The sequence below is a fragment of the Tiliqua scincoides genome, chromosome 3 (assembly GCF_035046505.1).
Source record: "Tiliqua scincoides isolate rTilSci1 chromosome 3, rTilSci1.hap2, whole genome shotgun sequence".
Taxonomy (NCBI): Eukaryota; Metazoa; Chordata; class Lepidosauria; order Squamata; family Scincidae; genus Tiliqua; species Tiliqua scincoides.
Window position 1 is genome coordinate 226,858,373 of NC_089823.1, and position 20,234 is coordinate 226,878,606.

A 20,234-nucleotide genomic window follows, 5' to 3' on the forward strand; every position below is an offset into this window, starting at 1 on the left:
GTGTAACCCACCCAAGAAGAATTGGAACCACTACCACCCCACTCTCATTCATGCTTTCTCTTCTTCTCTTTCCCCTTTTTGGATCTTTTTGGAGGCTTTTTAGAGGTGCAGGAGCAGCAGAGGTGAGCAGCAGCGCCTCCACCTTCAAAAAAGTTGTAGAAAGAACCTTCAGCTCTAACTGCTACACCTGCAGAAGCCCATTGCCTCAGGATTACGCCATGTATGGGCCAATCCTTTCAAGGGCTTATGGCAGCAGATCTTGCAATCCTCTGCAGTAGGCCCCATTGTGGTGGTGAGAAAACTGCACTGCCATTGTGCAGTTGCGTGCCTGCCATTGACCGCCCTGGGGCATGGGAGGAGGTTGAGTGAGGCTCTGTGAGCCTCTGGTGAGTAGGGGGTGGATTTCTGCATGGGGGGAGGCAATAGCCAGTGGGGGTGCGTGCTATCGCGGAGCTTTGCCCTGGCCGTGGGGCTGCAGAGGTCTGCGGCTGCCATTGTGCATGACAGAGCCTGTGGCATTGCTAGAGGGGGTGCAGAGTGCTAAGTTTTGTAGGGAGCCTTACTGCAGCATGCAAGCGGCCCCTCCCTCTCCCATTCAGAGTCATTCTGGATTGTGGGGGCAAAAAACAGAGATGTTCGCCTTCCTGTATTTGCCTCTGTTTTGCACCCACCACCCAGAATGGCTCCAACGGGGAGGGAAAGGGGCCACTTGCATGCCACAGTGAGGATCCCTGCAAAACTTAGTACTTTGCACCCCCATAGCTATGCCACTGCATAGAGCCACTGATTTAAATAGCCAGCATATGCCAGATTCACCCAGATGCTCTGCCAGTCCAGAAAAGGTGGCCGTTTGTGGGCTGGCAGGGGTATATCCTGGCAGCAAAGATGCATGCTGGATCCTGTCCCATTCCTTTCCTCTCCTGGGACTTATGGCAGCATAACTAGTTGGTCTGGATCTGAAGTCTGTGTCCATAGGTGATCAGGCAGCCTACCGGGAGGTAAGTAAAACATATTTTTATTTACCTCTTGTTGTCTGATTGCTCCCCCCCACCACCATAGCATGCATTGTGTGCTCTGTCGGTGCAGCTGCATGGCCAGGATGACCAGATGTCATAACCGCAAAAAAGAACCAGGTACCCCAAAATGTAGGACATCCAATAAAAATGTAGGACATGCCAAATAAAAGCTGAAAACACTCATATATTGATTTCATGTGGTTAAATACTATATTACTGATTATTAAATTTAAAACTATATTACATATAGTTTATTACAGATAATTTATTAATGACAAGAAGGCTATGCGCTGCCTGCAGGGGAAAGGAGGACATTTAAGTTTTTTCCAGGACGTGAGGCTGAAAAAGAGGACATGTCCTGGAAAAAGGGGTGTCTGGTCACCCTGTGCATGGCAGAAGATGGCTGGGTAAATAGGATTGGGATGTAATGCAGAAAAATCTGACTAAATTATAATCTTACAAAATTAGATTGTTTATCGAGAATATGTGTGGGAGGGAGCTACTTCCAGCCCATGGTCTTACAGAGAAATATGGATGCCAACTCCTTTCATTTCCTGGTCAAGTTTCTTTATTGTTCTGTTTTGCTTTGAGATCCAGCAGGACTTTTCCATAAGCGCCCGTTGCAGATATGCCTTCAGTTTGGGCAGAAGCAAATTGGCAATGAATGAAGCAGCTGCTTGCAATGGTTCTCCAAACGACTTGCAAACAAAGCAGCGGAGGCACTAAACTTCTTTTATTGGGCATCGAGCGTGTTAAAGTGGCAATATTTTAAGCAGGGGAGAAATCTTCTGGAACATTCCCCAGTACGCCCACAGACCGGACAGAAAGCTCCCTGCCTATTTTGCCAATGCGCATTTTCAAGGGTCACTGACAGGCCCATGAAAATGATCCAGAGTTACATAAAGACTAAAGTTGTATTTCCAGTTCTCGTGCTGCCCTTACAGGAGGTTTTAAATGGTGGTATTACAACTTGCATATTTAAAACTTCCAGTTCCATATTTCTGAGCAGCCTTCTGTATGAATCGCTCCACATTGAGGCTCCAGGTTACTGAAGACTCACAGGAAACGTGGGGCAACCCCCCACCCCCCACCCCAGGACAAGTGTTGTCTTCTGGCCTGCCCCTAACAAATACAGCAGCTTGGTTATTTGAACACAACTTCTGAAGGCCTTCTGCTTTAATAAGTTTCTTTAAACACCCACATGAACGCTTTTCAATTTATTCTTGCGTTCATTGTTTTATTAATTTAAAAAGAATTTTTTAAAGAAAATTTTCACAATGGGTCTCAGTATTGGGAGAAGCCTTCTTAAGACCAGATCCTATCAGGATCCAGCGCTGGCGGTATAAGAGTACTGCAGGCCCAACTGTTGCAGAAGTTCTGTAAGGCTGTAGCGCTGGCACTGAGGCCAGTGCCTCTCACCACTGAGCCTCAGTGCCAAAAAGGTGCAGCAGGAGAATGGCCAGAGGTAAGTCAAGTGGAACAGCTGGCTTCTGGTAAGGCTTTTTGGGGTGGCGGAAGGCGGGGGAAGGTGGATAGGAGGCAGAACTGGGTGGGAGAGGGCGAATCGTGGGGTGAACTGGGCCTGGGACAGGGTGTGGAGACCGCTGCATGCTCTGCTACCAAATCCTATGCCTATGCTAACACCTGACATGGGTCTCCTTGGTTCTCCTCAATAGAAGGCACAGATTAAAGTAACCCCATAGGGGCTGCTGTAGCTCAACATGGGGTAAGGGAACATTTGTTCCCTTACCTTGAGAAGAGCTCTGGTAGCTTCCCTGGTCCCATAGGTTACAGAGGCAGCCATTTCATTGCTGCTGTAGCCCTTTGAGCTAGGGGAGCATAAGACTGGGCTGCCTGTGATATCAAGGGCACCAGGCAATCAATAGGTGTGCAGCTGGGAGGGCTAATCCTAAGGATGTCCCAGGAAAGGAGCATCCTCAATGCCCCTCCATTTGTTCAATGGTTGGCAACCTTCAGTCTCAAAAGACTATGGTATAAGCCTACAGCACCCGGTATTCCCAGGCAGCCTCCCATCCAAGTACTAACCAGGCCTGACCCTGCTTAGCTTCCAAGATCAGACGAGATTGTGCATCTGCAGGGTAACAGTTGCTGTTCAACATTGTTGTTTTTTTTATTGAGTTTGCAGCCATTTATACAACCTTGATCCATAGGCTGCAGGTGTGATTTACCCACCATATAAGATGATCCATTTGAATTTATGGGTCTTTAAATCTGTATTTATTCATGCCTTATAAAAGCAAACAAACTTGAATTTGTTTCCTCTAATCATATTATAAAAACTTTATAATTTTAAGAATAAGGGGCATAACCAGCAATACTGCCCCCCCAATTTCCTGGGTTGCTTCCGTCTGTCCCAGGCAACTGGCTTCTACTGTGAACTTGGAAAACCACTTTTTTCTTTTAGGGCTTGACTCTGAAGAGGAATAGACACGTTTCATTTGAACATGGTGAGGGGGCAGTCAGAGCGGCCCCATGGCTTTAAAAATGTTACATTTCTCATCGTCTTTAAGTATTCTGGCCGGTGATAAAAAGAACAGCCTTAAACTTTCTTGAAGAATATGACTCTGGTAAGCCAGGGAACAGACAGTGTTTCCGATCAGCAGAAAGGAGACAGAACTATAATTACACAAATACACAAAGCAAAAATCAGGACTATAGCTTCGGGAATTGTTAGTAGAGGCCAAATGTGAAGCCTGGTTGTGTTTCGTAAATTATCGGTTTGCACTCTGTGTTTACCCAGGGTCAGTCCTTTTAAAAGGAAAAGAAAATGGTAGGGACGTGAGACCTGCCTTGCTAGATTAGACCAAAGATCTACCTAGTTTAGCACTTGTTCCAATAGGGCTCTGCTAGATATTCCTCAGAAAGCTCACACACAGGGCATGCTGGTGATAATTTTCCTATTTTTGTCCCAGCATCTACAGAATATGAAGTATATGAAGGCTTTCTTTCTAGCTATTGGCCATCAATTTTTATATCTCCATCCATTTGCTTAATCTGTCTGTGCTAGGACCATCAGAAGATCAAGTAGCAATGCATCCTGTAAATAAGCGAATTCCCAAACTTACTATGGCCATTGCACCCTTCTTTTGCGGCAGCCTCTTCTTCCTGGCTCTCCTGGGCACTGCCATCTTGGATTGTGCAAGTTCTTGAGAAAATTGTATGAGATTTCTCGCACAATCCAAGATGGTGGCACCCAGGACAGCCAGAAGACGAGGCTGCTGGGGACATTCCGCCGCACCTGAGGGCACCATGGCACACAGTTTGGGAACAACTGCTGTAAATCAATCATGGCTCATCTTTATGAAAACTTCTCTCCGCTGATAAGATCTGTCACAAGAGCATGAGCGCCAGGTCTCTGGACCATGCTGAAGGACTGCCTAGCCCAGCATTCTGTCTCTGACGGTAACCTTCCAGATGCCTCAGGAAGCTTCACAAGCAGGACAAGAAATTTAGGTCTACCAATAGTCTGTAGTCCACTTTCCTGTGCTCTGAAGTTGCTGCATCAGTTTGGGCTTCGAGAGAGATGACGACGGCCACCAAACTACCTGCAGCGTCCACAGCTTAGATCATGCTTGAAAATAGGCCTTTGAAGTTCCATGCCTATCACTTTGATATATACTCTGCATATCTTGCACCTTTTATTGGAGCGGCTGTGGACCTATGGAGTGGCATGCTTTGCATAAAAGATGCTCCAGGCTTGATCTTTGGCTTGTTCAGTTAAGATAGGAGCAAGTTAGATCTACAGATAGATCTCAGGGTGATTTGCAGTACTTCTGACAGCATCTGCAGTTCTCAGACACTGTTTAACAACAGCAACGACAAAAAAGAGTTTTTAAACATCTATATGAGGTTGTTGAAACAAAGAAAGTGGGGATGAATCAGGGCTGGATTTTGGCATGAGAGTTACTGAGAACAAATTTCTGGGCTGACAATGTTTAGAGGTACTCTGCTCTTTAATTCTGTGTATTTGTCCACCTCCCTGAGCCACTGTTTCACACTGGCCTTTGGTTCATGGACTTAGGGCTCTAGTTAAAAAAGCAAATTCGCTCTGCAAGTCTGAAGCCTGCTTACACTTGAGTTAAGAGACTTCAGAGTTGGGGGGGGGGAGCATTTCAGTGATAGATCTTGGAAAGTTGTTCCTGACACACTGGCAGTACCAGACAGAAAAACACTGGTTTGCTTTAGCAGAAATTGAATGATCTCTGATTGCGAACCCACAGTCATTTCCACAGTTATCTAAGAGCAAAACAGGTTCCTGAGGATATCAACTACATTTTAAAATAAGTATGTTCCTGGTCATCACGGCACTGAAATTTTTTACTTTTGAAAATGTGCAGACAAGTATTTGCATAAAACCACCCAGCATTGTGGAGACCATTTTCTGCACAACAAAGTTTCACCCTTTATTGATGGTTATTTATTATGCAGTGCATATATGAGAACATGTGACTCGGGTGTGTGTGTGTCTATGAATACGATATGCGTGCAAGTGGGGGAGTATGAAAGAATTAAAAGAGAATAGGCCTGGAGAAAGAATTAATCACTGAAGAACACACCTGCAAATTTATGAGGGCCTCCACTTGTACAGTATATCTAAGAACAGACCTTGACTCTTAATTTCAAAGGCAGATATTTCTGGACACCAGTGTTGGTTCCTTAAATATTTACAGCCGCCACATTAACCTGACCGTCCCCTTTTTATGGGCATGTTATTCCTGCTATAATTCTAGCGTAACTCTACAGTGCGGTTCCCATGTGAGCTTCCCTGAGACTCTATCTCACTTGAAAACAATCACTAGCCTTTCTGTCAGACTTCAAGTCCCTCTCTTAATTCTTCCTCCATCTCTCTCCCACCATCAAACCCAATTTAGAAACTCCCCCACAACATTTTCCCATATTTGGCATTGACCAAGCAGAGTCTTGGGATTCTATTTCGTCTCACCTTGCAGTCCACATGCAATATATCTTAGATCACTTTAAGGATAATAAGCTGAGCTGGGTCACACCAACTGTCCTGCTCAATAGTAAACCAGATGCCCTGGGGACAGGGCCTCTAAGAGGAATTTTTCAGGGCGTACAGCTCCTTCCCAAAGAGGTGGGAAGGGGGAAAAACTGAGCAGCGTGAGAGTAGCAACAGCCTGAATAGTCTTTGGAGCTCAGGTCTCCCAAGCTTTTCAATGTGGAGCCCAGGTCTAACAGCCCTTGTGGTGTTGGCAACTAAATATGATAATACAGAAAACCAAACACACTTCTAGGTCTCTGTAAAATCTTTTAAATGTAGAAAATCATTGCAGAAAATTAGCATCATATTTAGGCTCATAGTAGAAAGTGTCCTCCTGTGTGTACCAAAACTTACTTCTACAGCAGCTGTAATCTTGTAGCTGTGGCCCCGAGCTCCTATACACTCCATAAGCTAAAAAGCTTCTGTAGCAGGCCAATTTCCTCTCAGATTTAACACTGTGCTAAAGTGTATCATGTATTCATTCCTTGGCCTGGTGCATATGCCTTGCAGCAGTGGCTACCACCATGTGTCCAAATTTGCATCACCAGCACTTCATGCACTGAAGCGAAACCAGGTGAGATCAGAAAATGTAAAATCCCCCCTTTGTCTCCTGCACCCCGTTTTTGACCCTGAGCCTGGGTACAAATTACACCCCTCTCATGGGCCCTGCCTGGAGAAGCTTACAGGCAGGACCTTAAGGCAAGCTTCACATCTTCCAGCCTGTTAGACCTGCACAGTTCATCCCATTCCCCTTCACATTAAAATGAATGATTATTAGCAAATAATAATAATGAGATATGATCTCACCAGTTACTGTTGAAGCATCAGGGCTAAGCATGAAACCCAGGGTATCAAGACTATGGTAGGGAGAAGGTGAGCAATCAGTTAAATAAAATTTTTATTTGTATATTGTTTTTATTTATGCTGTTTTTGTGGGTACTTTCTGTTTCAATGCTGATTGCTAGTTGACCCATGGCAGCTACTGGGGCTTACCGCAAGGCAAGGGAAAAAATTATTTCCTTACCCTGAGGAGGCCTCAACATGCTGAAACTCCCCCCCCCCCCCATTGCCACATGGGGAGATAGGATTGGGCTGCCTTTAGCAGAGACGTGTGGTGGGTGGGGAGGCAGGTGAGGCAGAGTCTCACCACTGGGGTCCTTTGAAAAGTGCCACTGCTGTGTGAGGTGCGCAAGCACTCACAACCAGGCCCTAGGAGAGGGGGGTAAAGGGGGTAATTTGCCCAGGGTCAAAAGGGGGGGCCTAGAGCCAAGGAGGGGGCCCAGAAATTTCTTGGGATCTGACATTTTCCTATCTACTCAGACTTGTTGCCTATATGGAATGCTGGGGACACTACCATGACTGGGGATGCTGGGGACACTACTGATGCCACATGGCTGGGTAGACCTGGGCTCCAAAGACTTTCCCAGCTGCCTCTACCCTTCCCTCACCCTGCTTTGCCCCTCCCTGCCCCCATTCTCCTCAACCATCACCACCCTCCCCTGCTCTGTTTCACCCCTCCCCCTCTGCAAAGGGGCCCAAAAGAAACTTTGTACCCCCTGATAAAATTCCTCTTAGAGGCCTTGCTCACAACCCATGCACTGTGCATGTGGGTCATGTGTGCTTGTGCACCTCACACAGCAGTGGTGCTTTTTGAAGGACTCCAATGGGGAGCCTCTGCCTCACCTGCCTCCCTATCCGCCGCACGCCCCTGGCCTTTAGGAAAGCTCCCAATTAATCCCAAACTTACCTTGCGGCCTCAGAATATCTCTCTAAACTTCGGAACACAGCAGCTTGCCGAAGGTGGTTACGGAAATAGGCAGGATTCAGAATAATGCTCCTTGAAAAACAGGAAACAAATACGCAAGTCAAAAAACTTTCAGGTGAAATCCTTTAAGAACATAAGAACATAAGAACAGCCCCACTGGATCAGGCCATAGGCCCATCTAGTCCAGCTTCCTGTATCTCACAGCGGCCCACCAAATGCCCCAGGGAGCACACCAGATAACAAGAGACCTGCAAGGCCTCCTGGGAATTGTAGTTAAGAACATAAGAACAGCCCCACTGGTTCAGGCCATAGGCCCATCTAGTCCAGCTTCCTGTATCTCACAGCGGCCCACCAAATGCCCCAGGGAGCACACCAGATAACAAGAGACCTGCAAGGCCTCCTGGGAATTGTAGTTTAAGAACATAAGAACAGCCCCACTGGCTCAGGCCATAGGCCCATCTAGTCCAGCTTCCTGTATCTCACAGCGGCCCATCAAATGCCCCAGGGAGCACACCAGATAACAAGAGACCTCATCCTGGTGCCCTCCCTTGCATCTGGCATTCTTTATAAGTAAGATCACTGGACACTAAACTCTGGGTAGCACGCAAGCTGCATACGTACCTTCCGTAAACCAGTTCTACAATGCCAGCATTTCTGCTAATAACTGATAATCAATTATCATATCTGCTCTTTTGACAGCTGAGACAGACAAGCGGGCATTCTTAAAATGTCTGTTAAGGCCGTGTCATAAATGGAATTTCATACACAGCATTGCCTATTACAGACACTGGCGGTAAAAGCCCCCACGTTACATAGTGGTTAGTGAGCATATTAAATCAGCGCTACAGATTATCGTAATAATGCCTTTTCTTATGTCATCTGCATTTTGGGATTGTAGTGATAAACATACATAATGACCGCCAAAAATCAACAACATCAAAGCAAGACCAGAAGCAAAGCTAGAATCACACAGTTGCATTTGTGGTTGGTTGGCAACCTTCAGTCTCGAAAGACTATGGTATAAGCCTACAGCACCTGGTATTCCCAGGCAGTCTACCATCCAAGTACTAACCAGGCCTGACCCTGCTTAGCTTCCGAGATCAGACAAGTTCAGGTATCTGCAGGGTAACAGTTGCTGTTGTAATGGTACAATATTTTACTTTGCTTTATTGACAGAGCTTGCCACTGTCCGTGGTGTAGCTAGAGGGGGTGCAAAGCACTAAGTTTTGCAGGGAGTCTCACCGCAGCGTGCAAGAGGCACCTCCCCCTCCGCTTTGAAGCCATTCCAGGTGATGGGAGCAAAATGGAGGTGCCCGCCTTTAGCCTCTGTTTTGCTCCCACTGCCTGGAATGGCTCTGAAGGGGAGGGGGAGGGACCACTTGCATGTTGCGGTGAGGCTACCTGCAAAACCTAGTGCTTTGCACCCCATCTAACTACGCCACTTGTCACTGTGTCTCCATAAAGATTCCCCACACCTATTTGAAACCCTTTTGCACGCCTGGCGCTCAGGACTCCCATTGTACACAAGAGCAGTGCTGGTGTAACTCTCAGAAAGGTTAAAAAAGCAGATTTTGATCTTTGCAAAAGGACATTTCATTTAATATGGAATGTACTGAACAAAGGAACATTTGTAACAGTTTTATATTGCAGTTGTTTTCAAATTGCATTTCAGGGAACTAGGATTCCTTAGATGCTTATCAAGTTATGCGGCAAAAGCAATAATGGCGAACAAGTTTCCCTGGAAGACTGTTTGCCAACGCCTATAAGCTATCCCTGCAATATGGAACTGCAGAGAAGTGTTGGCTATGTTTCAAGACAGCCGTCATCAACATAGGGTTTGCAATCTGATCTCCCCGTGGATTATTTTGACTTGGGAGGAGAGGAGCCCTACAGTGGCAGTTTCTTGATTTTTTTCCTTTTTAACCCATATTGAATCTTTGGCATAAGGAAAGCTACATAATCAAATGGGAAGGCAGGTAAGGAGACACTGGCTCCTAGCATTTTCATTTCTGCCCATGCCTGTTAAATCTTCTTCGACTCAGCAGTGACCTATGATAAACTGCTAGCATGGACAAGCCCTCAGCGGTCTTTCTAACGATTAGATAAAGCAATCCCATGATGTCCAAGTGTTGGTGGAAACATTTTAAGAAGGCCTTGCTCAGAGCTTTAACACTTTAACAAACTGGATGATCGCTGTGACAGTCGCAAAAGATTTTAGAGGTGATTATTGCTTTTGCAAACTGTAGTCAACAGTTGATAATAGCCATATTGATCTTTTCCCCCCAGGTTATTTGGCTGCACCACAGCTAAGCAATATCACTAGGGGGAAAAAAATCAATCTTTTTCTGGTAGTTAGCCACACATTTTCTATGCTTAGAGCATGTGTTTTGATAGGTATGTATAAACTCTAAAATAGTTTTTCCGAAAGCGACAACAAATTAGTTTTCAGGTCCACCCCCCGCCATTCAGACGGATTTCTTCTTAATCTTAAGATGATCTGCTCCACCATTCTTGATCTCTAACTTCTCTGTGGAAGAATATAATAGCATTTGCTGAGACCTACAAGAAGTTTCTCATTTGTAGAGCCCTGTAAATGACTTTTTGTTTATTGGATCCTTTCAGGGCTTATCCAGATGATTGCTCAAAGCATGCCCTGGCGGTGTTTAGTCTTGGTGTGATCCAATCAAAAGCAATACCATGGCATCTAGTCCACATACAATGAAACGGGGAAGGAAGAGCTTTACTGCCTTGGGATAACAAGGAGAATTGCTTTACTGTGAAAAGATAGCACTTATCTCTTCCTTTTGAAACAGGGGAGTTGTGCATTCCTCTGCTAGGGAAGAACTCACAGCAATGTGGGAAAATAAAAGCAAAACAGGAGTCCTGGTGCAGGCTTGCATGCATATGAAAAGGAGGAGCCTTTGCTTTTATTTATAGGCTTTTTAATTTAAAAGTCTTCCAGTGGTTCTCAAACTTTTAGCACCAGGATCCACTTTATATAATGAGAATCTGTCAGGACCTACTGGAAGTGATGTCATAGCTGGAAGGGACACCATCAAGCAGGAAACTTTTCTTGCTGCAATCCTACTCACACTTACCCTGGACTATGTCCCATTGACTATCATTGTTAAAAGAATATACATAGTAGCTTGTTAAAAGTACAGGTCTGTTACATTTCCCCAAATGCAGTCATATACCAGGGTAGCATCAAGTCTAATATATTAAATATTTAAATGGATGGGGACCCACCTGAAATTGGCTCGCGACCCACCTAAGTGGGTCTGCAGTACTAAATTTCTAAGCTACTTGTTCATGAGGACAGTCCTGGAACGTGCTGGAATCCCTAGCATGTATGCACTGCTGAAACAGAGATGCCTGCGTTCAGTGAGAATGGATGATGGCTGGATCCCAAAGGATCTCCTCTATGGAGAACTCGTGCAAGGAAAGCGCCCTACAGGTAGACCACAGCTGCAGTACAAGGACATCTGCAAGAGGGATCTGAAGGCCTTAGGAGTGGACCTCAACAAGTGGGAAACCCTGGCCTCTGAGCATGGCCTTTCCCAGTTTGAAGAGACACTTGGCCAACAGTCTGAGGCTAAGAGGCAAAGAAGGGCAGCCCATAGCCAGGGAGACAGACCAGGGACAGACTGCACTTGCTCCCGTTGTGGAAGGGATTGTCACTCCCGAATTGGCCTTTTCAGCCACACTAGACGATGTTCGAAAACCACCTTTCAGAGCGCGATACCATAGTCTCTCGAGACTGAAGGTTGCCAACACAACATGTTCATGAGGCTCATACCCTTAAAGATTTGGGCCCAAGGAAGTCCCATTCCAAAGGCCCAAGAAAATGTCATTATTATATTGAAGAAGGAACAAATGTATTTAATAGGAAAACAAAAAGCAAGATAGCTTTTTTAAAAAAAAAATTGAGAATGAAGCAAGCAGAGGTTAGGAAGGCAAGCAAACCAATGAGCTAGAGCATATGGAAGGTCCATCTGGCTGTGTGGGCAGGAATGGTGCTAACTAGGCAGCTGCCTAGGGCACAGAGCTCAGAGGGGTACAGTACTGATCTTTGAGGGGCACAGTTTAATACAGACTAGTTTTTTTTTTTTTTAACTCAATTAAAAAATGCAACTCACTACACAACTAAATGCAACATATTTTTATTTAAAGATAAATACCAAACATACATTAAAAAGTGAAAACGCATTTTAAAGTTACTGTCACATTTTGGGGAGGTGCAAGTAGTTAGCCTTGCCTAGGGTGCAAAATAACCTGGCACTGACCCTGTATGTAGGGAATGACTTGGATGTGGACATTCAGAACAAATGCACTTTATAAAAGCTACAAGTTCCACTTACATGGCACGTTGAGATGCCTGCAGTACTTATCATTTTGCGTCCCCCCCAGCTATGCTACTGTAGCCAGGAGCTGCCAATACCATCTGTTCCATGAGGCCTACAACATGACCTTTTCAAGGAAGAGAGCTGAAGAAACTGTAGTGAAAATAGCTGGTGTGTGTGTGTGTGTGTGTGTGTGTGTGTGTGTGCGTGCAAAGCACTAAGTTTTGCAAGGAGCCTCTCTGCAGTGTGCAAGCAGCCCCTCCCCCTCCCCTTTGGAGCAATTTGCCTCTGTTTTGCTCCCCCCACCCAGAATAGCTCAAAAGGGGAGGGGGAAGGCCTGAGGCTGCCTGCAACACTTAGGGCACAAGCCTAACCAGGTCTACTCAGAAGTAAGTCCTATTTTGTTCAGTGGGGCTTACTCTCAGGAAAGTATGGTTAGGACTGAAGCCTTTGTACTTTGCACCCCGTCTAGCTGCACCACTGCTCCAAAGGCTATCAGAATGTACTGATAGTTGACACCAGCCATTCATTCCCTCACTGTCAGAAATCAATATTTACATTTTGCACATAAATTCGCACACACATGCACATTTTAATTAAGAGAAATATGCAGATAGATCTCTGCATATGAATATTAGTGCAGTCATCTTGTTATCCTTCCCTCCAGCGACTTTTAAATGGCTGAGCTAAAGTAAACACAAAATAGATTTTCATTTATTTTTCATCTCCCCTGTAATCTAAAGACTGTCCTATAAATACCTTCGGTAAATCACTCGGTCAGTTTTCCCTCAACCAAACAGCCTGTAAGTAATACACTATATCAACCCATTTTTTGACATTTTCATTTTTTCTTCTTGACGTCTTCTCAAAAACCTTCAAAATAATACAATGTTGGCCCTATTATCTTCCCTTCAATTTAAAAGAAAAAAAAAGGGGGTAAGCATCACCTTACCGCTGCAAAAGCCATCAGTGCACATGAATAAAGAATGTTCATGCTGGACCATCATTCTTTTCCTACAGTTCGTTGCTCAAGTTTACTATTCAGCTCAAAAGAAATAGGAATGGTGAGAAAATCCAGGTGGTATATGGAAATTGATTCCTGAAAATGGGTGGTCTCCAGGGTTTTTTTTTAACCGTCCACTTAGTAGAGGTGCAACCTCATTTTTGCCCTCAGTTGGTTGGGCCAGGGCTAGTGGCAGCAGAGAGTTTATATCTGAAAACCCTAACTCAGGGCAGTCAAATTCATTTCATACAGCAGGCTGAATAGCATTCATGGCACCTGCTGAGTGCTGGACGTGATGTAATTAAGAAGGAAGTGATGTCATTAAGCAGGCGATGACCAAAAATAAGCTCTTTTTTCACCTAGGAACGCAATAGCTGCAAATGACAGAAAATATGCAAGACATGATAGTATTTTCAAGATATAGGAGAGTTCAATTATCATTGGGGCAGAATAAAGAGCTTCCACTGGCCATAATTGGCCTGTGGACTGTATACTTGACATCCCTGCCCTAACTCATGTTAGTAGAATCCTAACTACAAAACCTTTCCTTGATTTTTAATGTAATGAACTGTGTGCTGAGAAATAAGAAGACACAAATATCCGATTCCAGGGTGCATTTGACCAGTTGTCCAGTACACAATGGTTCTGTTACTGGCCCTCTCAGCATGTGCGCACATGCAATGTGATGTATCAGGCCATTACCATGGATGGGAGGCCCCTGTGCACCTTCTGTGCTCCCTATCCAGCCCTCCCTCTCATCCTGATGCATTTTCCTGTATAAGGGACAATCAGGTAAAAAGTGCAATCTGAACCGAGACAGCTGGACGACAATAGAGGAGGCATGCATTGGGATTCTTTTTCCCAGTAATGGCTTGGCACACTGTGGGGCACACAAGCAAAGGGAGAACAAGGCTCTAATGAACCCCACACCAATACCTTAATCTGCAGGCAACTGTGCCAATATGGAGATGGATGGCTTGTGTCTTCGACCTCAGTAGAAATGCAGTTGTTTATCAGGATGTCTACAACAAGTTTATTTGGGCAATTTAGATGGGGAATGTATTTTCCATGCTCATATTTTTTTTTTTGCATACAGCACACAGGAGGTGATCTATTGTGAACAGCAAACGTACAGGCAAATCTGTCCGCCAGCTCTGGATTCATTATGGAAGAGAAGCAGCTTGTTTTTCTTTTCTTTCGGCAAAATGAAAAGAGAGCGCTGCTTCTGAGGATTCAGTTCAGCATCCTGAATTATTCCCAGTGCATGAGGACAGATCTTGCTTTCTCTGTCATGTTCATAGAGTACAGAGTTGACTGATTTCCCAACAGAATAAAGGCTAATTTCTCAATGACCAAAATCTTGCTAATGTCTCTATAACGGTTGTCATTTCTAGAAAGAGAGATCTCACTACTTTTATGAAATGTGTTCATCGCTGCTTTAATCCTTCCAATGAGCTCTAATTTCTATTCGTGCAAAAAGAAAAAAGGACTGACTTCTATGCCTCCTTGAGCTCTCTCTCTCCCTCCCTCCCTCTCGCTCTCGCTCTCTCTCTCTCTCTCTCTCTCTCTCTCTCACACACACACACACACCCCCAACACGGCCAGCTGGCCTTTCAGCCAGCAGAATCAATGAGTGTGTCTATTGCAGTGGTTCTCACACATTTAGAACTGGGACCCACTTTTTAGAATGTGAATCTGTCAGGATCCACCAGAAGTAATATCATGACCAGAAGTGACATCATCAAGCAGGAAAATTTTCAACAATCCTAGGCTGCAATCCTACCCGCAGTTACCCAGGAGTAAGTCCCATTTACTATCATTGTTAGACTATACACAGCAGCTTGTTGAAAGTACAGAGTCGTAACATTTCCCCAAATGCAGTCACATACCATGGGAGCATCAAGTCTAATATATTAAAAATAAAATATTGAAATGAATGGGGACCCACCTGAAATTGGCTCATGACCCACCTAGTGGGTCCCCACCCACAGTTTGAGAAACACTGGTCTATTGCATTACATTTTAGTATTGAACCTTCTTGTGCAGATTCTAGTGTAAATTCGTTGTTGGAGGGGGAATTGGTCGTTGGAAGGGGAAAGATAGTGGCTGCCTGTGGAAACTCTTGCATACTAGCTTGGGTATGCATAAGAATAATTATGGAACTCAGATTTTGATGCCCATTCAATTATATATGCTGTTAAAAGCGATATTGGACAGCGAAAAAGGAAACTCCCCAGAAATCGAGTAGAAAGCGCTGTGAGTCTTGAGGAAGGAACTCAGGCAATTTCCTGCCTAAGGTATCACAGCAGCTTCTAGGTAGTTAAATCAGCCTGTTCTCTGCTGTGCTGCAGTGCCACCCATGTACTGGCCAGAAATGGTACTACAGTTCTTCATCCTAGATCAGGGATCTCCAAACCCTGGCCTGGGGACCAGATGCGGCCCGTAGAGAACCTCTATCTGGCCTGCAGCCAGCCTCTTGTCCCCTGGCCCACTTGACTGAACATGACCAGAGCTATGCTCTGATTGCATCTGGAGGGTGTTCTGAGGGCCGGAGAGGCTGAGTGAATGAGCCCACTCATTCATTTATTCACTCCTCTAAGTTCCATCTCTAATTTATTTATTTAAATTTTATATTTAAATTTTTTTTCCGGCCCTCAGCACTGTGCCAGATATTTCATGTGGCCCTCTGGCCAAAATGTTTGGAGACCCCTGCCCTAGATAACTGACAATCCAGTCCTATCCTCCTCCCCCATCAGTGTAACTAGCACTTTATGGCAGTCACAAAGCAGCCTCTACCAACATGCACTACAGGCCTCCTGATGGGGAGGCCAGAGGGGTGCCCATGTGCTGGCAGACCTATTGAGACCTGCCAGAGTTGGTAAGCCCATGCAGGGGTTGGAGGGGGTTGAAAACAGGGGTGGACACACGGGCAGTGATGGGGTGGGGAAAAAGTGGATCAGGCCTGGGAGGGGGATGGGATTGGTGGCAGCAGTGCATATGAATCTTGAACCTCTTCCTAGGCCTGATCCACTTTCCCAGGTCAGTGTGGGTTTGTGGCAGCGATTGAGCTGGTGCAGTTATGGGTTGCCTCAAAGTGGTTGCTGCCTTACCCCAGGACAAGGGGACAAATGTTCCCTTACCCTGAGGGAACCTCCAGCAGCCGCAAATCCTCTGTGAGATACAGCAGTAACTGTGTGAGTGCATCACTCCCTGTGTAGGAATTTAGGGCCCAATCCTGAGCCTCGAATGCTGCACACTGTCACAAACATGCCATAAGGCACTTTTGTGAGCCTTACTGTAGGCCCAGTGCCGGAGCTAACTGTGCGCTGGGCCAGCTCTGGTGCTGGAACCGTGGTCTGCTGCCTGGCAGCTTGCCCGGACTGCCAAGCAGCTGAGAGGTGAGTGCGGGGCGTGAAGGGAGGCAGGAAGGAAGCATCCTGGGACAGGGGGAGGGAGGAGAGGAGACATTCTGGGGTGGGGGGAGGGCAGGGAGGAGGCGTGGTGAGGGAGGGAGAGGGTGGGACCCGTGGAGCTCAGCTCTGCTGAATCTGGAGCCATATGTCAGGCTACACGGCTCTGTGTCGTCCCACTAAAGAGCCACTGCAGAATTGAGTAGCCTCATTGCGGGGCTACTTCCCTTATCCGGGGAGGGGGACTTTCATTCCTTTCCCCCGAGGTGTTGCTAGCAGCTGTCCAGTGTGCTTAGGATGCTGCAGTAGCCATTTTTGGCACCGCAGGAGTCCCATGTGCTGGGCAGCTCAGGATTGGGCTTTTAGATAGGATTGGGCTGTGAAAAAACCAATAGAGGGGTCTGCCTGTCCCCCATACCACAGTTGCCCCAGACTAAGCTCAGTTGCATCATGCTGGAGAAAGAGTATATCCATTCCTGGCCTGCATAAACTGGTGGTCTAGCTCTGTAAGCAATGAATTTCAGTACGGGTTCATTACAGGTTCATGAATAAAGTTCATTACGGGTTACGATGTTGCAAGGTGTTGCAAGGTTCAAAAGCAAGACTCAGTAGTCAAGGGTGATCGTCTGCAAGCTTTTATTTTGTTGCTAGCAAAGCATCTCATGGGACTCCTGTCCAAAGCATTGAGAGCGAGTATCAATCTTAACCAGACCCTTTATGACATTTTGGGTCCTTTGTTTGATAATTTGAACTTCCCATTGGCTGAAGTTTGACATCATAGATGGGGCTAACTCTTAATAGGCTGTAGATAGCCTTAGAGACACTTGATAGGTGAGCTTCAAGTCATAGGTTTCCAAATAAGGTAAAATTATACAATTAGACATATTGAATACAAAGTTTTCGAGAACCAGTAGAGTGCACTATAACCTTACTTTATTCAGAACTGACCTTTTTGGCAAGACTTCAGACCTATTTCTTGGCATACATCTCAATTCCTGATTAGGATGGCCTTGCTTGAGCCACCTGTCTTATCTCTCCTGCATTCCTTCTCCTGTTCTCAACAAAACACTGTGGGGCTCTCTGCCAACCTCTGTTAAGCAAGGTCCTTTAAACGACACTTTAACAGTTTTACTGTATGTACTTTGAGTACATTTAAGGGGTCTATAGTGGTGTATATCTTTGCTAGAAGTGACCTCTTCCCTTTAGTGGCTGGCTAGCACCTTGAGCTAAGGCTTCAGCCAGCTTCTTGTGATTTTTCTTATATTTTAACATAAAACAAGCCATACTTTCTTTCACTGTATCACATTTTCCTTTTAAGAAATCCTTTTCCTATTTACCTTCAAACAAATTACTCAGATATTCTTTCTCCCTCTCTCTCTCTGCACCTTCCTAATCAAACCTACACCAACCCCCTTCAACATTCCTTTCTTTCTTTCTTTCAGTTGCAATTCAAACAACGGCTGAATGTTCTTGCTTATCTAATTAAATGTATTCTTTTTCTAAACTCGTCTCTGCAGGTGTCTGTGTCCAGCTAGCTAAACCCATTTCAGCCTGCCAGCTGATAATACTAAAACCTTTCTTACTACAATGTTGCAAATATGTGTGTTTTCCCAACTTGGCTGGCCACATACTTCTGCCAAGAAGCAGTTTTATCTATCTTTGAGATACAACTCCCTTTTCCAAATTCCAAAGTCTGTGAAACTAGCAAAACAGCTTTCTAAGCAGCTTTTCTGTGATACTAACTATGATTCTTTTAGCTGGAAATAGCTTTCACTATTCTATATGCCTTTATGCTTTAGTCAGACCTTTAATAAAATCAGGCAGTTAAAACTTACTTTTAATGACTACCATGTCTCTATATATGTTGGTTACACTTTAAGGACAAAGACTATTTTAAAGCTTTGAAGAATAACTGGCAGGCAAGCTTGGTGATGTCCTTGGAACTTCTGTGAGACTTCTGTGAAAATAGCAAACAGCTTCTAAAGCTTCCTTTGCTCTAAAAAGCATGAAAGAATAACAGATTTAAAACTGTAAACTGTCTTTGCTAAGATGGGTATTCTTCTGCCAAATAACGCCCATCTGCTCATGTTATCTGTTTTAGTTTGCCATTCAAACAGAGAGCAGAAGTTTCCCTAATATTTTCTATATCTTCCTCTTATCTTCTCCTCTTTATCTAACTTTCAAAGGGGAATAGCCTTGTAACTAGAATGTGTTGTTCTTCTAAAATTTATCTCTTGCCAGTTGCAACCTTGACATTTAGCAGAGCTGCCAATTCAGCTCTTGCCAGCTAGCTTTTTAATTTTTAAGCTTTCCCCTAAATGAAAATAGTGTGGCTTTTAAGCTTTTTAGCATTTGCCCTAATGGCATATGACCCTGGTCATTCTATCACCTTCCATCAGCAAGTCGTAGTAGGTCTGTGCAAGCTCTTGGTTTTAGAGGCAGGCTGCCTCTGACTGCCAGAAGCAGGGGAGGGCACCAGGTCGCAGGTTGCGTCTGTTGTCTTGTGTGCTCCTTCGGGCATTTGGTGGGCCACTGTGAGATACAGGAAGCTGGACTAGATGGGCCTTTGGCCTAATCTAGCAGGGCTCTTCTTATGTTTTTATGTTCTTAATTTAGGATGTATTCATGCTTCAGAATTCTGAAAAGAGAGCTGATGACTCATAATGGGATAAACTTTACCTTGGCTACATATAGTTTTGATACTTGGCCTAAAGTTTGCTCTCTGTTTTTAATGAAGCATCTGTTCACTAGCAGAGTCAATAGAACAGCAAAGTCTGCTCTAATCATAATTTTCCTACCTCCAAATTTTGTAATTTTTAAAGGCAAAATTGATCAACCAACAATTTTCATCCCGAACGATGGAATTAGTCTGGGCCAGATATACGCTCTTCTGTGTAGATTGTGACCTTTATTGGTATAAATCTTTGTTGTAATAGCTTTCTGTATAAAGCACAATATTGTTTATCAAAAATACCGCTCTTCCTCTCCCGGTTAAAAAAATCCATATGACGAGAAATATCCTTTGTAGGATTTACTGCATGCTTATTTACATTCTTGGATGCTTCTTATAATTGGTTTGTGGAAGATACAATTTCTGGGTTTTTTCATTTCTGGTATTTCTCTCCTTGATTTATGACTCCCTTCTTTTTATTGGGTGGTTTAGGCAACATAAATTGAGGTGTGTTATCTTTTTTGTTGGATTGAATATGGATCCTGTCCTATCCTGCGGGAGTAGGGTAGGCACCATGTTAAATAACAGATATACAAATCAAAGGTATGAAATAGATGTTTTATCAAGGAATAATCAAGGAACAGTTGCCCCAATACAGCTCAGAGACTAACTCAGTGGAAGTGCATCTGCTTTGCAATGCCGCGGCCACAGGGGTCCTGATTCCCTTTGCTCACACCCACATCACATGTGGCCTCCCCGGGCCCTGGAAGGCCTTCTTAAGGTATAAAAACATCACTTCCTGTTTTCCCTCTGAAAACTGGAAGTGACGTTCTAAGGTCTGCAGAAGTGCTCAGAAACCCTCTGGACATGAACGGAGCACAGCTCTGGTCGCGTTTGGAGGGGGTATGGGGGTGAGCAAAGGGGGCGACCCTTGAAGGTGTGCCCCAGGGTGGCACTCCTTCCAGCTACACCGCTGGTCTCCCCCAACATGAGGATGACTTTC

General features: G+C 44.9%; 1 protein-coding gene across 1 annotated transcript in view; it reads right to left on the reverse strand.

Annotated features, from left to right (window-relative positions):
- Positions 1–20,234, reverse strand: part of SPATA16 (spermatogenesis associated 16) — a 138,168-nt gene that overhangs the window by 80,940 nt on the left and 36,994 nt on the right. Inside the window, exon 3 of the mRNA XM_066622149.1 lies at positions 7,787–7,876. Coding sequence (XP_066478246.1) covers positions 7,787–7,876 — 90 coding nt within the window. The remainder of the gene's footprint in view (positions 1–7,786; positions 7,877–20,234) is intronic.